This window comes from Panthera uncia, chromosome X, assembly GCF_023721935.1.
Source record: "Panthera uncia isolate 11264 chromosome X, Puncia_PCG_1.0, whole genome shotgun sequence".
In the NCBI taxonomy this organism is placed as follows: domain Eukaryota; kingdom Metazoa; phylum Chordata; class Mammalia; order Carnivora; family Felidae; genus Panthera; species Panthera uncia.
In genome coordinates, this window is record NC_064817.1 from 8,717,803 (window position 1) to 8,736,900 (window position 19,098).

The 19,098-nt window shown below is 45.2% G+C and overlaps 1 protein-coding gene across 1 annotated transcript in view; it reads left to right on the forward strand.

Annotated features, from left to right (window-relative positions):
* FRMPD4 (FERM and PDZ domain containing 4) overlaps positions 1-19,098 on the forward strand; it is a 187,189-nt gene that overhangs the window by 137,918 nt on the left and 30,173 nt on the right. Inside the window, exons 4-6 of the mRNA XM_049643430.1 lie at positions 6,962-7,007; positions 13,465-13,569; positions 16,561-16,668. Of these exons, the coding sequence (XP_049499387.1) occupies positions 6,962-7,007; positions 13,465-13,569; positions 16,561-16,668 (259 nt within the window). The remainder of the gene's footprint in view (positions 1-6,961; positions 7,008-13,464; positions 13,570-16,560; positions 16,669-19,098) is intronic.

Sequence of the window (19,098 nt, forward strand, 5' to 3'; positions counted from 1 at the left end):
AATATTTTGCTGATCTCTTTGAAGAACTCTGAAGTGCGAAAAGGAGAAAGAATACGATGTGTGCATGTGTTTACCTTAGTAGGGAGAGTTCAAATGCCCCTTCTCTGTGCCTTACCACCTCTCTTGCCAAATAAAAATACCGCCCATCAATCTTTTGAATTATGTTAGAATGTCATTTTACAGTTTAAAAAATCCTTTCATATATAGCCCTAAATTTCCTCTTTATTTTGCCTTTCAGAAGCCTAACCTTTCAGCCTCTGTGGATTGAGTCTTTACTTCACTTTGAACTTTAAAACCTTATAGTTAACTTATTTGGGCTTTTTTTTCTTTTTTTAAAGCAAGACTCTTGAATTTTGACATCCAGTATTTTCCTATATAATAGTTATTTTGGTTTGTTTTGGTTTGGTTTTCCCAATCTCTGAGGAAATCTCAATGCTCTTCACATATGTACATATGTACCAATCTCTGAGTTGTTCAAGGGACCTATTTAGTTGGTGTAGAAGGAGATATACAATAGCGCATGCCGATATGATTATATATTGTGATATTAAGTTCATGTAAATAGGAAGTGAGAGAGGCAGCGCTAAGAAAAAAGAAAGTAGGCTGATGGTTGCCAGGCCTGGAGAGAGGGAGAAATCGAGAGTACCTGACTGCTAACAATGGGATGTGTTGCCAAAGCACGATGTGCAAACACTGATGCTGGATGTCCCGAGCGTGTTTCAAGCAACTCCGTCACAAAGGGGTACGAAGAGATTTTTGTGGCAGAATTGAAGGCAAATTTGATAGCAGCAGTTATATTTTCTTCTGCAGGTCAACACTGTGATGCAGGGATTAAGGTGGTGTTTTGAACAAACTCAACAATTTCAAAACTCTTGGTACTACAGTCTTGAAAGTGTTCTTCAAAAGTGGAAAATTCACTTCTGATTTATTATGAAATAACACTTCTCTAAGCATGCCCCGAACTCTATTTTTTAATGTCCCTGGCTGTTTTAGGTCTTCGTAAAAAGAAGTTATCTGCTTACTTGAATGGAGTACCTCCCATTCTCATTTCTTTTTTTTTTTTTTTTTAAATGTTTATTTATTCTGAGAGAGGCAGAGTGCCAGCAGAGGAGGGGCAGAGAGAGAGGAGACACAGAATCCGAAGCCGACTCTAGACACAGAGCCCAACGTGGGGCTCAAACTTACAAGCCGTGAGCTCATGAACTCATGAGCCATGAGACCATGGCCTGAGCCGAAGTCAGACACTCAACTGACTGAGCCACCCCGGTGCCTGTTCCATTCTCAGTTCTAATCTCTCTGTTGAAGTGATTTTTTAAATGGCTTAGATCTATTTCCCACTCACCACCCCCGTCCCTCTCCCCTGTCCAGGATCTAAGGGTTAGGAATTCTCAGAGATCCAAAACATCATGAAGTTAATTCTTCTTGTCTGGCAGGTCATAATGAAATAATTAAAGATAAGAGAAACAGAAGAAAAGCACATGTCCAGTCTGGATGATTAATAACATACTGGAATGTGGGATGCCTGGGTGGCTCAGTCAGTTGAGTCACCGACTTTGGCTCGGGTCACAATCTCATTCATGAGTTCAAGTCCCGCATTGGGCTCTGTGCGGACAGCTCAGAGCCTGGAGCCTGCTTTGGATTCTGTGTCTCCCTCTCTCTCTGCCCCTCCCTGCTCATGCTTGCGCTCTCTCTCTCTCTCTCTCTCTCTCAAAAATAAACATTAAAAAAATTATAAAAAAAGAAAATAACATACTGGAATGTTTTATTTCAATTCAGATAACTTCATTTACTCATTAATTGGTAAAATTAAAATCAATCTAGGTTATGTTTCAAGCACTTTGCAGAGAATTACTATAGGCACAAAAACTTGAAATGCCCTCAATATAACGTACATATTTTGAAACATGTTTCCCATTTTTATTTTTTTTTTATATTTATTTCTTTTGGGGAAAGCTCTAGTGGGGGAGGGGCAGAGAGAGGGGGACACAGGATCCTAAGTGGGCTTTCTGCTGGCAGGCTGACAGCAGCAAGCCAGATGTGGGGCTCAAACCCAGGAACTGCCGAGATCATGGCCTGAGGCAAGGTCCAGCCACCCAACTGACTGAGCCACCGAGGTGCCCCTCCCATTTTCAAATTAACATACTGAAAAATGCTTTTCCCTGATGTCGCTGACCAAAAGAAAAAAAAAAAGTCTCATGTGAGGTGACTTCATGGGTGGAGACCACTTTCAAGGTACTTACAGTTCACTTAGCTATGAATCCTTCTGTTAGTGTGGCAAACAGAATCTAACGTGGCCCCCAACAATCCTCGCTTCTGGCTATTCATACCTTTGTGTATTCCCCTCTCTTTTCATCTGGGTGGGGCTTTTGATGTGCTTCTCACCAACAGAATGTGGCAAAGGTGATGGGATGTCATTTCTGTGATTATGTTACAGAAGATTGTAACTTCCAATATTCCAAAGGAGAGTTTGCTGGTTATGATGAAGCAAGTTGCCATGTTGGGGACACCCATGTGGCAAGACACTAAGAGTGACCTCTGTCCAACCTCAAGCAAGGAACGGAGGTCCCTGGTACAACAGCTCAAAAAGGAATTTAATCCTGCCAAAAACCACAGATGTGTGCTTGAAAGTGGATCCTTCCCAGTCGAGATTTCAGATGAGACCTCAGCCCTGGACAACACTTTGATGGCAGTCTCATGAGAGAAATTGTAAAAGATAACCAAGTGAAGCCATGCTCGTATTTCTGCCTCCTAAAAACTGTGAGATAATAAATGTGTGTCGTTTTAAGCCGCTAAGTTTGTGGTAATCTGTTATGTAGCACTAGATCAGTAACAAAGCTAGCATCTGTGGTAGCACAGAATAATGTTCCCACCTGCAAAGATGTCCACATCCTAATCCCCAGAGCCTGTGACTCTATATGTGATTCAGTTAAGAATGGGGTGATTATCCTGAACTGTCTGGGTGGACCCAATGTAATCAGAGGGGTCTTTATAATGGAAAGAGAAAGGCGGGAAAGATCCAGGGAGAAATGTGAAGATGCTATGCTGCTGGTTTTGAAGGGGCCATGAACCGAGGAATACAGGAAGGCTCTAGAAGCTGGAAAAGGTTCCAGAATGAGTGCAGCCCTGCTGACACCATGATTTTTAGCCTAGAGAGACCCTATTTCAGACTTTTGACTTCCTTTCTTTGTAATGTGATAAATTTGTGTTGTTTTAAGCCACTAAGTTGGTGGTAATTTATTACAGCAGCAATGGGGAGCTAATACAGTGTCTGTGCTGATTTTCTTAGCGTCTGAGCCACATACCAGGTGTCCTTCTCCAGGCACTTACCCGCTCCTAGCAGACTGCACTGGAGCTGGGACTATCTGCTTCCCTTTCCAGAAGGGAACAAATAAATACAGTGCCACTGGGCATTGCTCTAGAGGAAATTAGCATTTTTCCCACAGCCTTGTGTGCCCATCTATCCTCACTCTTGTGTTTGCCTTTATTGTTTCTTCTGAGAGCCCTGAGCACTCACTGTCTTAGTCAAGGATTGTTTGGACTCCAAGAATATGATCTGTTCAAGTTAGTTTAAGGAGCGAGAAATTAGAGAGGAGTGTAGCAAGCAGCCCTCAGAGGGTAGAATCCTATCGCACTTGTGTTCTTCTTCCCTGCTGCCCATCCATGACAGCTCTTCAGGGCCAGCGCTTCCTTGGCCTTCAATAAACTCCCAGGCAGGCCCCATATGTGGATTTAGCAGGTTTGGAAAAACTCTCCAGTCACTTGTACACTTGGAATCACGACAACTTGTAATCTGTGATTTCAACGTGTAATTGTCATGTCATAGTCCAAACTCCCAATTCCACGAGATGCCTTCCTTACCCCTTACTCCCCACCTGGGAAGCCTATGGTGGGTTAAGGGGCATCCCCCAACCTTCTTCTCTGGCCTTGGCTCCTTCCACATTAACATGGAACCAGGACAGTGAGTTAAAAAGCCAGAAAGTTCTCCCTTGATTGGCACCCATGTAACCTGGCATTGGTTTCCTCTATCCATGGAGTTTAATGAAAGTTGACTCTTTGTCCTCAGCTTCTGTATGTTTCTACTAAGGCTCTCTCACCTGTAGAGAGGCTCAGTTGGGCAAGACGCCTTTGTTAAATGACTCCAGGGTACCACTTCTACTGCATCTCCCACCTATTGGTGCCAGGAATTGCACACTTTGGGCCTGCCTCCGTGGAAAGGGAGGAATTTCCCAAATGTAGCGTCTGTTCTTTGGGCGTGTGTTGCTTCCGCCAGCCTCCCCCAGTCGCCTTTGTTGTTGTTGTTGTTCTTAATTGAGTGATGAGTCAGGCTCCAAGGTGCATAAGGGGTTAAGGGTCCCAAACTCTGGTTTTCAGTGCCTCCTTTGAAAGTCCTGTAGCACCTCGCTCTAACATGCAAGGGTGATTGGCGTCTGCTGCCATGAGGCCTCTGCTGAATCTGCCTCAGTCGTCCTAGCATCCTGTAACATATGAACACATATGGCTTCCGGTTTTCCCCCCCTCCTGGGATTGAGTTAGGAATCCTAAGGGACCCGCAGCACTATGGAGTTCATTCTTCACATCTGGCAGGTGATAATTAAGTACTTGTAGATGAGAGAAAACAGAGATAAAAGCCTATTCGCACAACTGATGATAGTTATATTGAGATTTTTTTTCCATCTTATTTGATTTCTAACAGAATGGTGAGTCTTATTCAGCCGTGCCTGGGACTCAGCTCCCAACCCTCTGCGCTGCTTCTGATTCTGCAGAGAAGGAAATCTGATTGGCTCACTCCAACCCCCGCGTCCGATCAGCTGTGCCCAGAGCATGAAACCCCGGGACCCAGTGCCTGCTACTGAGGGCCCTGGGAGCAGAATGGGGCAGAAAAGGCCCACTGCCGTGGCACATGCACAAACGCCAGAGGTCCCTTTGTTCCTGTTTGTGTTGCTTTCTGCCTGTGTGCTCCTCGTATGCAGAGGCCTGTGTGGAATCAGTGTGGGCTGTGCCATTGTGTTACATCCACCGAGTGAGTGGTAGTTGTTTGCAGTGGAACAGCCCCAAAGAGTGGGGAGGCTGGCTGTCCCTTGTCCTGGTGAGCAAATTAGGGATTACGTCAGAGGTTTCTGGGAGCCGCCTCTCCTTAAGCAGTTTGTAAGTTTGCTGACCTGTGTCTACCCCAAATCTCTTCATCCGCTTTCAGATTGTGAGTTTTTTAATTAAGCCATACGTGCAGAGAGTCAAATTAATCAAACTCATCACTTCATGGTATAAAGGATCGTCATCGTAGACCCACGCCATGCCCCTCTCCTCTGATTTTACTTGTTTAGATTCACACCCACTCCTGTCCCCCCCGCGAGAAAAACTATTCCAACATGTTGAGTGTGCACCCCGTCCTTTCTTATTGCATTCTTCCAGATGTGTGCTGCTGTTTTGTGCACACGTGTTTTGAGCTTTTGCGAATGGTATTACGTTATCTATCTCATCTGGTTTCTTACACTACGTTTGAAGCCCCATCCTAGTAGTTACCAGGCACATCTAAGCCTCTGCCTCCTCTTGCTGGATCATTCTGTGGTACACACCTCCACGCAGTCCCTAAAGGCTAACGGCAGACTTTCTCTGTGATATAAGCCAGAATGGAATGGCTGAGTCATGGTGCACGCGATGCTGAAGTTTGCCTGATGATGCCAGACCGCTCCCCTGAACCACCACGTGTGTCTGCACACCCAGCAGCAAAATGCATGATCATTCATCTTAGCCACTCAATTCTGGCATCGTTATACTGTTGCTCTAGGCCTCTAATGAAAATACTGGCTGCCTACTTGAGCTGCTGGAGCTTTCTGCCAACCCTTGGCAACTGGGAACTCATGGGAGCATGTGGGCCACAGTAAACCATGTGCCGTCCCCACCCTGCCACCATGACCATCATCCTAATCTCTGATACCTTGAGTTTCTTGAGTTGTGTTCCTCCTTTCTCTGCTCCATTGATTTCTCTCCTCCCCCACCGTGTTCCCTACCTCACTCCCTACACCGCCCGCGCCACCACCCCTCCCACCCCGCCGCCGTGGTCCAGTTAGTAGAACCTGGTCCAACCCAGCCTGATGCGGGCACATTTAGCCACCATGCAGTTATTGCCAGAAATATGATTTGCAGTGGCTTCTTCTGGGGAACAGCCTTGCAACAGATCCCCTTTACTTTACCCATTCGGACAGTAAATCACAAAAGCAGGTAATTAATGAAAACCTAACGTAGGAAAAGTCAGCGTCTCCTCAACAAAGTGGCAACTGACCTTTCTCCTACTCAGATTAAAAAGGGAAGGAAGGAAGGAAAACTATTCCCTGAGGGGTTGAGTTCTTTCCTGGGATTGAGTTATTGTTCAACGTATTCCCCCTCATGAACAAGATCTCCCAATAAGTGCCCATCTGAATACGTGTTGGCCCAATGTCCTGGGCATTGTTACCATGGACTTTGTGAGCCACACAGTATGGGGATGTGATGTTTGCTGGGGTGCTGTTTGCACACAAGCAACCTACACTGACCGTTTTCTTTCATGACGCTGGCCCTGAGAAGATACCGCTGTTACGAATTTTTAAAAATGGATTCCTTTTCTAGAAAATTAAAATGAAATGGCGAGACTCAATTTTGAGAGCCGGGGAAAGTGCAGAGACTGATTGAGATGAGGCTTCTAAAACAGCCCTTCCCTCGGCGAGTGTTATTTGAAGGTCCTGCTGCTCAGCATAAACCACACGGGAAGCTTTCCATCAGGCTGTTTGTTACACTGGCTGAGCACTTGACTTTGGTTTTCTCCACGGTCTGAAAGCCCACTTTTGAGCTTTTTGATTTACGCTGCCTGGGAGCCCAAGAAACGTTCGCCAATATCTCACACGTTTCATTTCAAAAGAACGCTGTCACTGTTAAGAGTCCGGCCTCTGTGCATTTCATAAATATGTTTGTTTCTTTTCTCTTTCAGAAGCTGCAAAGAATCAATCCTCCTCACTGTCATTCAGCCTTACCCTGTAAGTGTCCTGTGAGTAAAAGTGCCACTGTATGACCCCAGGATTCCATCTCCTCGTCCCAGTCCCAGTGAAACCATGACGTTGAGTAACAGCAGAGAAAAACCGCATGCGTTTACAGTTCGAGTTCAGAAATCTTCAGTGCTTGTATTTTATACACCGTGATAGCAAACCCACTCATTGGAGAGAAAGGAAAGGAACACACTTTCTTGTGTGTGACCAGCTTAAGAATCACAAATGTAATGGGAATATTTAATTGTAGGACATTCTAGCATCATCCTTTTTCATATCCTCTTCTAAATAATTTGGTACATATTTCAGGGAGACTCCCCTTTAAGGGTGGTTGTCAGAGGAAATACGGCTGTCAGAATGTGATTTCAGCAGCCTTGGTCAGGAAGGTGGGGAACAATTAAAATCTTACTGCCTTCAGTTGCCATGATTTTTTTTTTTATAACAACGTTATCGTGGTATGATTTGTGTATCCTAAAATCCACCCATTTTAAGTGTACAATTCAATGATCTTTAGCAAATTTACTGAGGTATGCAGCCATCACCACAAGGCAGTTTGAGAACAGTTCCTTCAGCCAATGAGATCTCTCGTTCCCGTTTACAGTGACTGCTTCCTTCCCACCCTTAGTCCCAGGCAACGACTAACTTACTTTCTATTTCTATAGATTTGCTGTTGCTTGTGAATCCCATACATTGGCAGTTGAGCTAAAAAATACCCTAGCAAATTCCTGCAGATTTTCCCCCAAACGTTGACCGTCACTACCTTGTGTGGCCTTTGCGCGGATTGGCAAAGATTCCCACCTGTTTACGCTTGTGTTTTCTTCCCCATGCAGTTGGGGGCTCTGCTCTTTGCCACACTCCATCTCCTGACCAACCTCTTCATCTCCCGTGTTCCAGCATTCTCCTCCTAAACACCACGGCCTAAGCATTGTCGGCGCGAAAAAAATATGTATTCAAGATTCTGATAAGATGACGAATAGAATTAGCCGAGTAAACAATTAGCCAAGTAAACCAACTGTGCCATCCAGGACATAAGTACTTGTAATAAAAGCTTAGTTTACCAGTGACCGTTACTTTTAGTCCCTTCTCTTTGATTCCTTCCAAACCGCTAGTCTCTTTTTACATTGTTTACCAAGTTAACCAAGCTGTCACTCACACCCTCTTCAAATCTGTCCACGCTCTCTCATTTCTTCACAGTGGACAAATGGGAATGTCTACCATAACCGAGTGGCCGACCAACCGTAACTTCCTGGTGGAACTTCAAGTTTATATGGTCTTTCCTGAATTCTCTCTTCCCACTTTATAACCTATTACACAGCAAGATCAGAACCGTTTTATGGCAAACCAGGTTATTGTGGCAATGTGACGTAATGTTTCATGCCGTGCCATAAACCTGGAGAAAGAGCAAGGGTTTTGCCACTTAAGTGTGGGGTTGTGCCCTGTGGCTTTGTTTGCTGTTTTTGCCAGTTGAGGGTGCATGAATACTCACAGGTTACTCATATGAACACTCACTGTTATCAGTGGGTCATGGAACTTGCTGTAATAGATGATCTGGAACTTTCCACGAGTTCAGGTGGCTGTTGATACTGTGCCATATGGAAGGTGAACATTTAGCCGCAGCATTTAGGAGCAAGTGTTGCCTGCTTTGCTGGCCAATAGCTGCACCCCTGCTTTCGGCAGCACTCTCCCCCTGCCCGGCCGCTGTGAGGGAATCCTCATCTTTGACTTGCCTTGACCAGCCCTCCTTCCTGAAATGCCCACCGCATCCTCCAGCCCAACACGTCCTTGGCCTAGCCAGACCCTTCTCACCTTCCAAGCCTCCGCGCAAACTCTCAATGCTACCTTAGCGTTCTTTACCGTCACCACTGCCGACACTGGGGCTGGAGATCTCTGCGTTCTGTGGCGCCATTCTGGGCACTGTACGATACTTAGCGGTATCTCTGGCCTCTACCCACTAGATGCCCGTAGCACCCTCTCCCCGAGTTGTGACAACCAAAAATGTCTCCAGACGTTGCCAAGTGTCCCTTGGGGGGGGGGTGGATTGCCGCCACTTGGGAACCACTGCCCCACCTAGAGTCTTCCCTTACTGATCAGGCCCAAAGTGGCTTTCTCCTCTGAAATGTGGGAACAGAAATGAAGGAGTAGAAACCCCCAAGTCATTTCAATAGATCGATTGGACTCAGAGAGAAAAGAAGGTGGGAGAAGAGCCTACACGTTGTTACTTACATTTTTGTGTTTGGATTTCCCTACCAGCGCGTCGCTTTTTAAAATACAGAAACATATGGGATCCGTGTATTTGCTGAACATTCTCTCAGCAGCCAGGACTGACCTATTGAAACAGATGAGCCACCAGACCGAAAGAAAGTGTATAAAGTCTACTTTATTGCGGAGAGTGAAAATTAGCATTTTAATTTGTTTTGTCACTTGCTGGCCAACCTTTGTTATGTTGCATTTCCCCTGCATAACAAGGTCCAGTCAAGACAGAGAGTGGATGTTTACACCTTCTCGCCTCCCTGCACTTGGTCCCAGGGCACCCAAAGCGAGCCCAGCCATGGAAATCAGTCTTTCCTGAGGCCCAGCTCCAGCGGGCCCGGGAGAAGAGTCTCACAATTCCTGAAGTTTTTGGAGAAGTCATTCCTAACAGGCTGCTGCCTCGTTTGTAAAGTATTGTAGACGGTTCTCTCCTTCCCCCCATTTTGACGCGATGGAAGCATAGAAGGAGACACAGACGCAAGAAAATAAGTATGAACACATCTTTCCCTGGAGGCAGCCAGTGTCAGCCACTGGCCTATTTCCTTCCGGTCGTTGGATCTGCACCCTGTCAGTAGTGGAGATCTTTTACATACAGCTTTATTCTGCTTCTTTCACTTAGCGGATCAGAAGCATGTTTCCATATCATCCAGAATTCCTTCCAAGCACCATATACATGGCTGTAAAACATTATACATCTAGAATAATCTAGATGTACATTACAACATTACATTTACTTAATGTAAAACATTAACTAACCAAGATTTACTTAACCGACACCCTATTACCAAACGCTTCATACTGACTTCGATCGTTTTCTCTTCTGCTTGTGCACACAGCACCTTCCTGGATAAATCTTCATCTGTATTTAGTAGTATTTCCCCATTCTATGACGATGGCATTTTAGGAAAGGAATTTCCAGATTTCTTGGGGATTTTATTTTTTTTTTCTTCTGACCTACCATCTCCTTTCCTTGCGCTGTTTCCATTTATTAGAGAGCTTTCCTGGCCAGATCCTTCCTGCTTTCCTTTGACCCTGCCTTCCACGGTTCCCAGGTCTAGAACTTCCAGAACACCCTAGTTCTGACGCGGCCTGAGACAGAGATTATTGGAAGAGTCTCGATTACCTCCCCTCACACCGTCCCAGCTCAGTGGGACTTGAGAGAAGTCGGTCTCGGTGCTGTTGCCCTGGAGCTACAACGATTCCCATGCACTCGGGTTGTTTCTAGGCCAAAGAGGAGACAGACCTGTTTGCCTGCTTCTCACTTCCTGCCCTGCTTCCACTCCGTCCCACGCACCCGAGGGAGGCCCAGTGTATCAGATGGCATCGGCACCCGGACCACATCTTCTTGGCATGTGTCACGTGGAGCACACCAGCCCAATTTCCAGCTGAGAGACCGGTGATTGTCTGTGGGGTTTTTTTCTGGCCACAGGCAGATGCCCGTGCAGCAGGCCAGAGGTGCTGAGGAGTCCTCATTCCCAAAAGAGCAGCCACTGCATCACTGACTGACAGGAGCTGGTGAACACATGCCCTAGCTCTCTGTCTCCTCCTCGGACATGATAACTCTGATGCCTGGGGTCTGCCTCGTTCCTGGAGTTTCCCAACAGGGTTAAGCCCCAGTTGCTTACGGTGGTGACGGACTTACAGAATGCTTCATTGGCTTCCTCTTCTGCCCCGTCTCCCTTTCTCCTGCTCGCCTATGCATGCTTCCTTGAAGCGCCTCCCATAACTGTTCCCTGCCCATGATTCCTTGTCTCAGGTTCTGCTTTGGGGGAACTCCAAGCTAAGTTACCCCGTGATGACTGTGGCTAGTTAGACCCCACCAAACATTTACTCAGTGTCTACTATGCCAATAGTACCATAGACGTAGAGGGACTGCAAATTCAAGACCTTACGCTTCAGTTTCAGAAATGTCTCTTATTTATGTGATTTTTTTTTTTTTCAAACAATGTTCTAGTGACTTCTAAGAGCAAGTAAAAGCATCAGGAGCACACCATCCGTCTACTCTGGCCACCTTAGCAACAGCAAATTTGGAAAGAGGTGCAGAGGCTGATTAGAGCCCTTCTGATCTCAAAATTAATTAACAGCAAAAGAATCTGATTATTCTAGATGATAATTACTTGTCATTTCCACCACAGGATATGAAGTGCTTGCGATCAGCACCCACAGGTCTACAGGTTGCTAAGAATTAATTCCTCGGGTTTCTGAGTGGTGTACATTGTACGTTTTTTTGAGCTGCAAAAAGAGATCTGAGTAAAAACCACAGTCCTGCCTGGTTTACATACCCCGTGTGCCAGAAATAACTCCAGCCAGGGGAATAAGCCATTATCTTGTTGACTCTAATTCAGTCACCTTCAGACATGAAGAGCTTATGTTGTTATGGTCAAAAAGTAATTTTTCAAATGGATGTTGATTGCATGGAATAGTCACAAGTCCACAACAAGAAAAATGCACTTGTATGAATTCTTGGACTTTTATCCCCAAGTCTGTTGACGTGCAAATACACATAGAATAGTATTTACTTGACTAACTACCTTGGCTATCTAGTCTCCTTGCTGGTTTTCCAGGTTTGTCATTAGGGCATGGTAAATAAATATGGGAGCAAGGAGGCCATAAGAGATGGACATGCTATAGCTACAGAGAGAAGAGAGGAACACCCCCAGCTTGACAAGTTCTGCTCTATGGGGCCACTTACTTTAGGGGCTAATCACCTTACCGCTTCCATGAAAACATCAATCCCTTCTAAGATTATGTACCAAATGATAGGCATAAGACAAACTTAGGTCCTGTGAAGTACTTTTTTATTGAGGCAAGGAGTGACGTAGACCATTTTAGGAAAATCCGGCCAAACAGCACATTTACAAATTCAGATGCACAGAGGGATCCACCTCAGTATCCGCCATGTTGAACACGTGTGGGACCCTTCCTTCCCAAACAGTGCTGGAGCAGCGGCTGCTTCATCGTTGAAGCCCCTCGCCTAATTAGTAGTGTCTGTTCTGGGTAGCTTTCTTACAGCCGCTTCACTTGTGCTGAACCCGTTATGCCAACGTAAATATCTCCTGCTTAAAACCATTAAGGGAGAATAATGTTTTCCCTTCAGCTAAAAAATGGCACATTGACAGCAAATGAACTCATGGCTGTACGATTTGTTAATCGTTACTAAACTTGGCCTGTAATTACAGAGATACTGAGGAGAACACCACCGTCACATCCCTTTAGCTCTGTAGTAGGACTTTTTTTTTTTTTAATGTTTATTTATTTTGAAAGAGAGAGAGCGGGAGAGAGGGGAGAGAGAATCCCAAGCAGGCTCTGTGCTCCGTCTCATGGCCCTGAGATTATGACCTGAGCCAAAGGTGGACGCTGACAGCCCGGAGCCTGCTTGGGATTCTCTCTCTCCCTCTCTCTCTGTGCCCCTCCCCTGCTCGTGCTCACTCTCTCTCTTTCCAAGTACATACATAAATATGTTTTTTAAAAGCCAGGCTTCTGTCCTTTCACAGCCATCATTTAAAAAGATCCTTGGAGGGGCGCCTGGGTGGCTCAGTCGGTTGAGCGTTCGACTTTGGCTTAGGTCATGATCTCGCAGTTCGTGGGTTCCAGCCCTGTGTTGGGCTCTGCGCTGGCATCCAGAACCTGGAGCCTGCTTTGGATTCTGTGTCTCCCTCTCTCTGTGCCCCTCCCCTGCTTGCGTTCTGTCTCTCTGTCTCTCAAAAATAAATAAACATTAAAAAAAATTTTTTAAAGATCTTTGTAGGGGCACCTAGGTGGCTCAGTCAGTTAAGCTTCTGACTCTTGATTTTGGCTCAGGTCATGATCTCACGGTTCGTGAGACCGAGCCCCATCTTGGGCTCTGTGCTGATAGCATGGAGCCTGCTTGGGCTTCTCTCTCCCTCTCTCTCTCTCTCTCTCTCTCCACCCCTCCCTTGCTCACGCCCTGTCTCTCAACATAAATAAACTTTTAAAAAAAATTTTAAAAAACAACAAATAGAAAGATCCTTGGAAATGTGCTCAGTAAGAACATGGAACGTGCTATTTGCAGTTTGGTCTGCTAAGTCAAACTTACTACTTTATGCGCATGACAGGGTTTTGATTGCATCCGTAATTCGTGTTTTACATTTTTGAGAAGATAAAGATAGAAAAAACAACTGATACAAGGTCTGCATTATGTTACCAATAATCCTGTCAAATGTTTTCTTGTTTCTAGTCTCCCAAATCAGCATTTATTAGTGCTGCAAAAAAGGCAAGATTAAAGTCCAATCCAGTCAAAGTGCGATTCTCCGAGGAGGTCATCATCAATGGCCAAGTGTCGGTGAGTTGACCGTTGTCTGCTTGTGACTCCGAGAGAGTCGCTGAAACAGGGGCCTTTTACTAGGCAAGGCCAGTCGCTCTTCTGGAATGATCAATTTAGAAGTCTTTGTTGGATTTCACAGGGCTGTTGACACGTTCCCTCTGGTGTATCCACGATACGTAGTAGTCCAGTGTTTTCTTCGAATGATTCCGGTGTTAGAGACCTCGCTACTTTGCAAAGGAGTTTGTTTGATTTGAGATCACTGGCGTTGCCTCATAGTAAAATACACCTCTTTGTAACTTCCGCCTACTTCTTCCCATTCTGCCAACTAAGCATCCTCCCATTATATATTTTGAGAAAGGTTTCCCTAAGTTTTTCCTTATTCAAAATTAAATGTCTCTTTCCTTTCAATTAATCAAAATGGAGACAAGTTAAAGTAATGGGGAAGTTTCATATGTGCACCCAGAAGTGAGGAAATACTGCCCGGATCTCTGTCAATGGGTCTCGATAGAAATCATAATTACTCAGGCACATAATTGATCTTCAAAATGAATAGCGCCAACATCAATAAGTTGCTGTACTTTCGATTCTTTTTTGCCCAAGAAAATCTAGCATAGTGTTTTTTGCTTTTCGAAAGCTGTCATCTAAGGCACTGATAGTTTTTGGACTTCTGAAATACCAGCTTTGGCTGTTCGGGTTTTGTTGTTGCTGGTGGTAGTGTTTAAACAAAGTCACAAGGATAAAATCTCATCCATGACATGCTCGTTAGGGGTCACAGACTCTTCCCTGAGGGTGGTCCTGGATCTGAATTTGCAGATGTAGGCTTGCACATCCTGAGCTAGGCACTCCCGGTCCAAGTGTCTTTCCAGAACTTGCTGACCTGTGCCTTCCCCACTTGGGAGTCCAGGAGTCAGCTGGCCAATCTGTGAAACTATGTGATGCTTGCAGGGGGGCCTAGGGCTGTCATTGTGCTGCCCTGTGAGCATTTCAGCTGTGGTCTTGTCCTCCCGGTTGCCATGTCCCAGCCCATCCCCTCGGCCCCCTTTCACCCCACATCGTCCTGCTCACCACAGGGCATCCCTGTCTTCCTGAAAGCACTTAGCATCCATTACCATCTCACAAGACTATCCCAGTTTAAGGCCGGAAGGTTCCCGTCGCAGAGGAATTGTGATATCACAGAAGGTCATCTGAAACTTACCCCATCTTTTCTCAAGCTTCCGAGCATGAGATTGGGTCATCAGTGTATGCATCTATTTTGTTTTAATGTTTATTTACTTTGTGAGAAAGAGAGAGCACGTGTGGGGAGGGGCAGAGAGAGAAGGAAACACAGAATCTGAAGCAGGATCCCGGCTCTGAGCTGTCAGCAAGTGCCCGACGTGGGGCTCGAACTCATGAGATGTGAGATCATGACCTGAGCCGAAGTCGGACACCCAACCCACCGAGCCATCCAGGTGCCCCAGTGTATGTGTCTTTAGAGAGAATAGGAGACTAGAAGCTTCTGTGGCTATTTTTGCCCTGGATATACCAGGTCCATTCAAAGTAGCTGGTGTGTGAGGACAGCTCTTGGGGTCAGTCATCACCCGCAGCTCCTCTGCCTCATCACAGGCCTGTGTGTGGTAGGGACCTTCAGTCTCAGGTCAGCTCCTCAACCTTTGGGACCATCTTCATTTTCCATCTGCTCTTGCTCTGCTGAGTCATCGGGTATTATTTCGTGTCGGGTTGGAGGCAAACCAACTCAGTGAATCGGGTAGTAGGCAAGTCATGTGTGAAGTCCACAAGAGAAAGGAGAGGGAGGAAATTCAGAGAAAGGAACAGGAAGCGAAAGCCACGGAGCCTCTTCTGGAAATGCTCAGGGACTGAGTTCCATTGGATTCGCGGTAGGACATTAGCCAGTCTCTGGACATCTTGTCTTCAGTTTCTTCATCTGTAAACAAGGGACATGTGGTTTCAGGATTGCCGAGTTCCACTTGACTCCTATGACTTCGTGACCAGCTACATGTGAGAAACACAGTTCACTCTAAGGATTGGCAGAACTCCAACATGCCTTCCTTCTTCCCCTGCCCTCTCCCCCTATTTCCAATTAAAGAGAAAATTCAAAGGACCATGTTTCTGCTGTTTACTTTTGGTCATGTCTCCAGCATCTGTTTTTAAATTATTTTTAAGTTATGATGTTTGTTAGAGACTTAGTTTTTTTTTTTTAATTTTTTAATGTTTATTCTTGAGAGAGAGAGAGGCAGAGTGCAAGTGAGGGAGGGGCAGAGAGAGAGGGAGACACAGAATCTAAAGCAGGCTCCAGGCTCTGAGCTGTCGACACAGAGCCCGAGGCAGGGCTCGAACCCATGTGAACCTTGAGATCGTGACCTGAGCCAAAGTCGGACACTTAACCGACTAAGCCCCCTAGGTGCCCCTAGACTTAGTATTTTAATCTCTAACACACTACCTCATTCCTTATATGTCCCCTTTGAGTTTAAGGAACATTCCTAAATGGGTTAAAAATTATTTCATAAAATAACTTTATACTTAAAGCTTGTGAATGCTCGGTACTCCCTTTCCATGACTTCTGCCAAGTTCCAACGGGCATCGCATCAAACGTCATCATTACTGGCCCTCGTTCTTTTCTAGGTAGCCTGCTCTGCTAAAGTCTGTGCGTGTTGTCCTAAGCATTGTGGCTTAATTACAAAGGCATCATGTCTGTCATTGTGTGTTCTACTGGGAAACCTTGATTGAGGAAAAAAAAAAAAAAAGAAATTCATCTGATTTGTTTTCTGATGGAAAAACGTTCTTTCATTTGAATCGACTGAATTATTTGTAGCTGGAAAAGAAGAGATTTCCTCTGAACAACTAAACTCAGATATCACCAGAGAGACCCCTTTTAGCCTTAGAGAGTTCAGTTGGTGGTGGTGGTGTTTTATGTTGTGATTAGAATAAATTGTAGGTAGGTGCTGTTTCTGCAAAGAACAGAATTCTACTTTGATCTTCTTCTTTGTTGTTGTTGTTGTTGTTGTTAAACAGGAAACTGTTAAGGATAATTCACTTCTTTTTATGCCAAATGTTTTGAAAGTGTATCTGGAAAATGGGCAGACCAAATCATTTCGCTTTGACTGCAGCACCTCCATAAAGGTAAGCGGACTCGCTAAACTCTACACCTGGACACCGGCAGGTACGGCGCGAGTGACCCTGTCGGTCTCGTGTGACAGCACCTTCTCTCAGAGCTATCTGTTTATTGCTGAGATTTCTTTGGTGGCTTCCAAATAAGGGCGCGTATGAATATTTAAAAACAAACCAAAACCAGAAGCTTTAATTAAGAAGGTTCTGCTGCGTGTGTGTGTGTGTGTGTGTGTGTGTTGCAAAATGATATAACATGCTATCACTGACAGATCGCTAGGGTTAGTCACTTTAATGCAACTCCAGTTTAATTAAAATAGTGTGGCTGTCCCCAAGAAGGCTTGGCACCCTGCCCCAAAGCCAGCATGATTTCGTAGCGATGTCAGCCACCGAGAGGATGAAGACGTTAGCCGTTCATTGAGTATCTGTTACTGTGGTGTCCAGCAAAAACGAGGGCGAGAATAATGTAAAGGTAACATTTGCTTTTAATTGCTGTCACGAATTTCATGGAAATAATGCATAAAAAGGCAGAAACGAGGCGTGCTTCTCAGGAGAAGGGGTGAAAAGGAAGAGGCGCAAAACAGTCCTATTATTGCAAAGCCACAGGTGAGTTTTACATAATGGGTATTATAACAAAGCAGATGGGTTCTTTCCCTCCATGCTTCCTTCCTGGGGAAGAAAAGTGCATATTCTATTTTTTATTGGACAAAAGTGTGTTCCGAAATTGATTGTTCCCTAATGCCTCCAGCAGCCTAAAATAGGCTTTCTTCAAATGGCACAATAAAAGAGGTTTTATTGAGGTTTAAAAAAAAAAAAAAAAACCCTAGTGATGATCTATACAATAATGTATCAAGAGAACATCAACTCTGTGATAAAAACGTCTATCAATAGTCAACCCCTCATTCTCGGCGTTTAAATTAATCAGCATAGGCCTTATAAGTGGCAGCATTTCTGCGAAGGCCCACTCACTGTGCATTCTTACTGCCATGATACTAGCAGGTGGCCTGTTTGGAATTGCTTTGAATAGGTGGCGATCTAGCAGGTCATAGAGCAGACCATGTTCTAGATTGATGATGGAGGGTGTAAGCCATCCTTAAAATCCTTCCACGGCAAGCGTCAACTCCGTGCAAGGCTGCTCGTTTTTTTTTTTTTTTTTAAACGTTTTTATTTATTTTTGAGACAGGGAGAGATAGAGCATGAACAGGGGAGGGTCAGAGAGAGGGAGACAGAGAATCTGAAACAGGCTCCAGGCTCTGAGCTGTCAGCACAGAGCCCGACGCGGGGCTCGAACTCACGGACCGCGAGATCATGACCTGAGCCGAAGTCGGCCGCTTAACCGACTGAGCCACCCAGGTGCCCCATTTTAAATACTGCTCGTTTTAAATACTGACTGACAGAAGCCCTTTTCCTTTATTCCTACTCACGATCCTTGTACGGTGAGGTGTTACTCTCATTATTGATCCGCTAGCCTAGAGGTGGGCAGGCTTTTGCTCAGATTTTTTTCTCACAAAAAAATCACGGCGTTTACATAGACTATCTACTATCTATCTGACCACCAGCTAAAGACACTTCTAGCAGGCAGTACGCTCCAAGGGCTTACAGTTTACCCCCCAAGAGCCAGGAGCAAAGAGACAAACCTTTCTTCGGGCAGGACTAATCCTTTTCTACACAGACCGTATGGAAATGAGTGGGCATGGCCAGACGTAGTCTGAAGGCCTCGAGCTGCATTATTACAACCCCTCTGAAGCTCCAGCTTGTTCTCTGATACCCAGTGGTCAGGAAAGCGCCTTGCCATTGCCCCCCGCCACCCCACCTGAAGATACACGTAAAGACTTGAATGCATTCCTTAACAGAAATACGCGTAAATTTCAAGGAGAGCCCTGTTGTTAATTCCCTGCGGCCTCTGTATTATGGGAACCCACGCGAGACTGAGGTTGACTTCCCCGAGGGTGGCAGATGGCGAGGAGAAAACAGGGAACAGTGCAGAGTTCACGGCGAACGATAGGATGGTGTTTAACAAAATTTGCCAAAATTCTTGCTACAGTATCGCAGTGGAGAAAAGCTGTTGCGATCGATTTCCCAGTGTCCTCTCGGGTGATTCAGGAGAATATTTTACAACATGCTTCTTGCCACACAAAGGCTGGTTTTGTTCGTTCTTTTCTGGGCCTTGAACAAAAATTAGGAAGCCGAGGACCTTTTTATGAAATTCAGTATAGTCGAGGCATTTGTGTTGAATGCCACTCTTGGGTGGTGAGTGGGTATGGGGATCTTTGTTTTGTAGGGGTCTGAAGAAACTGAGAAAGGTCTATAGGGAAGAATCAAAATTTCAGAGAGATCACTTCAAAAAAAAAAAAAAAAAACCTCCATGTCATTACAGGGTTTTTCCATCTTGGCATTGTTGATACTTTGTTTGGAGCAGGGAATTCTTTTTTTTTTTTTTTTTTT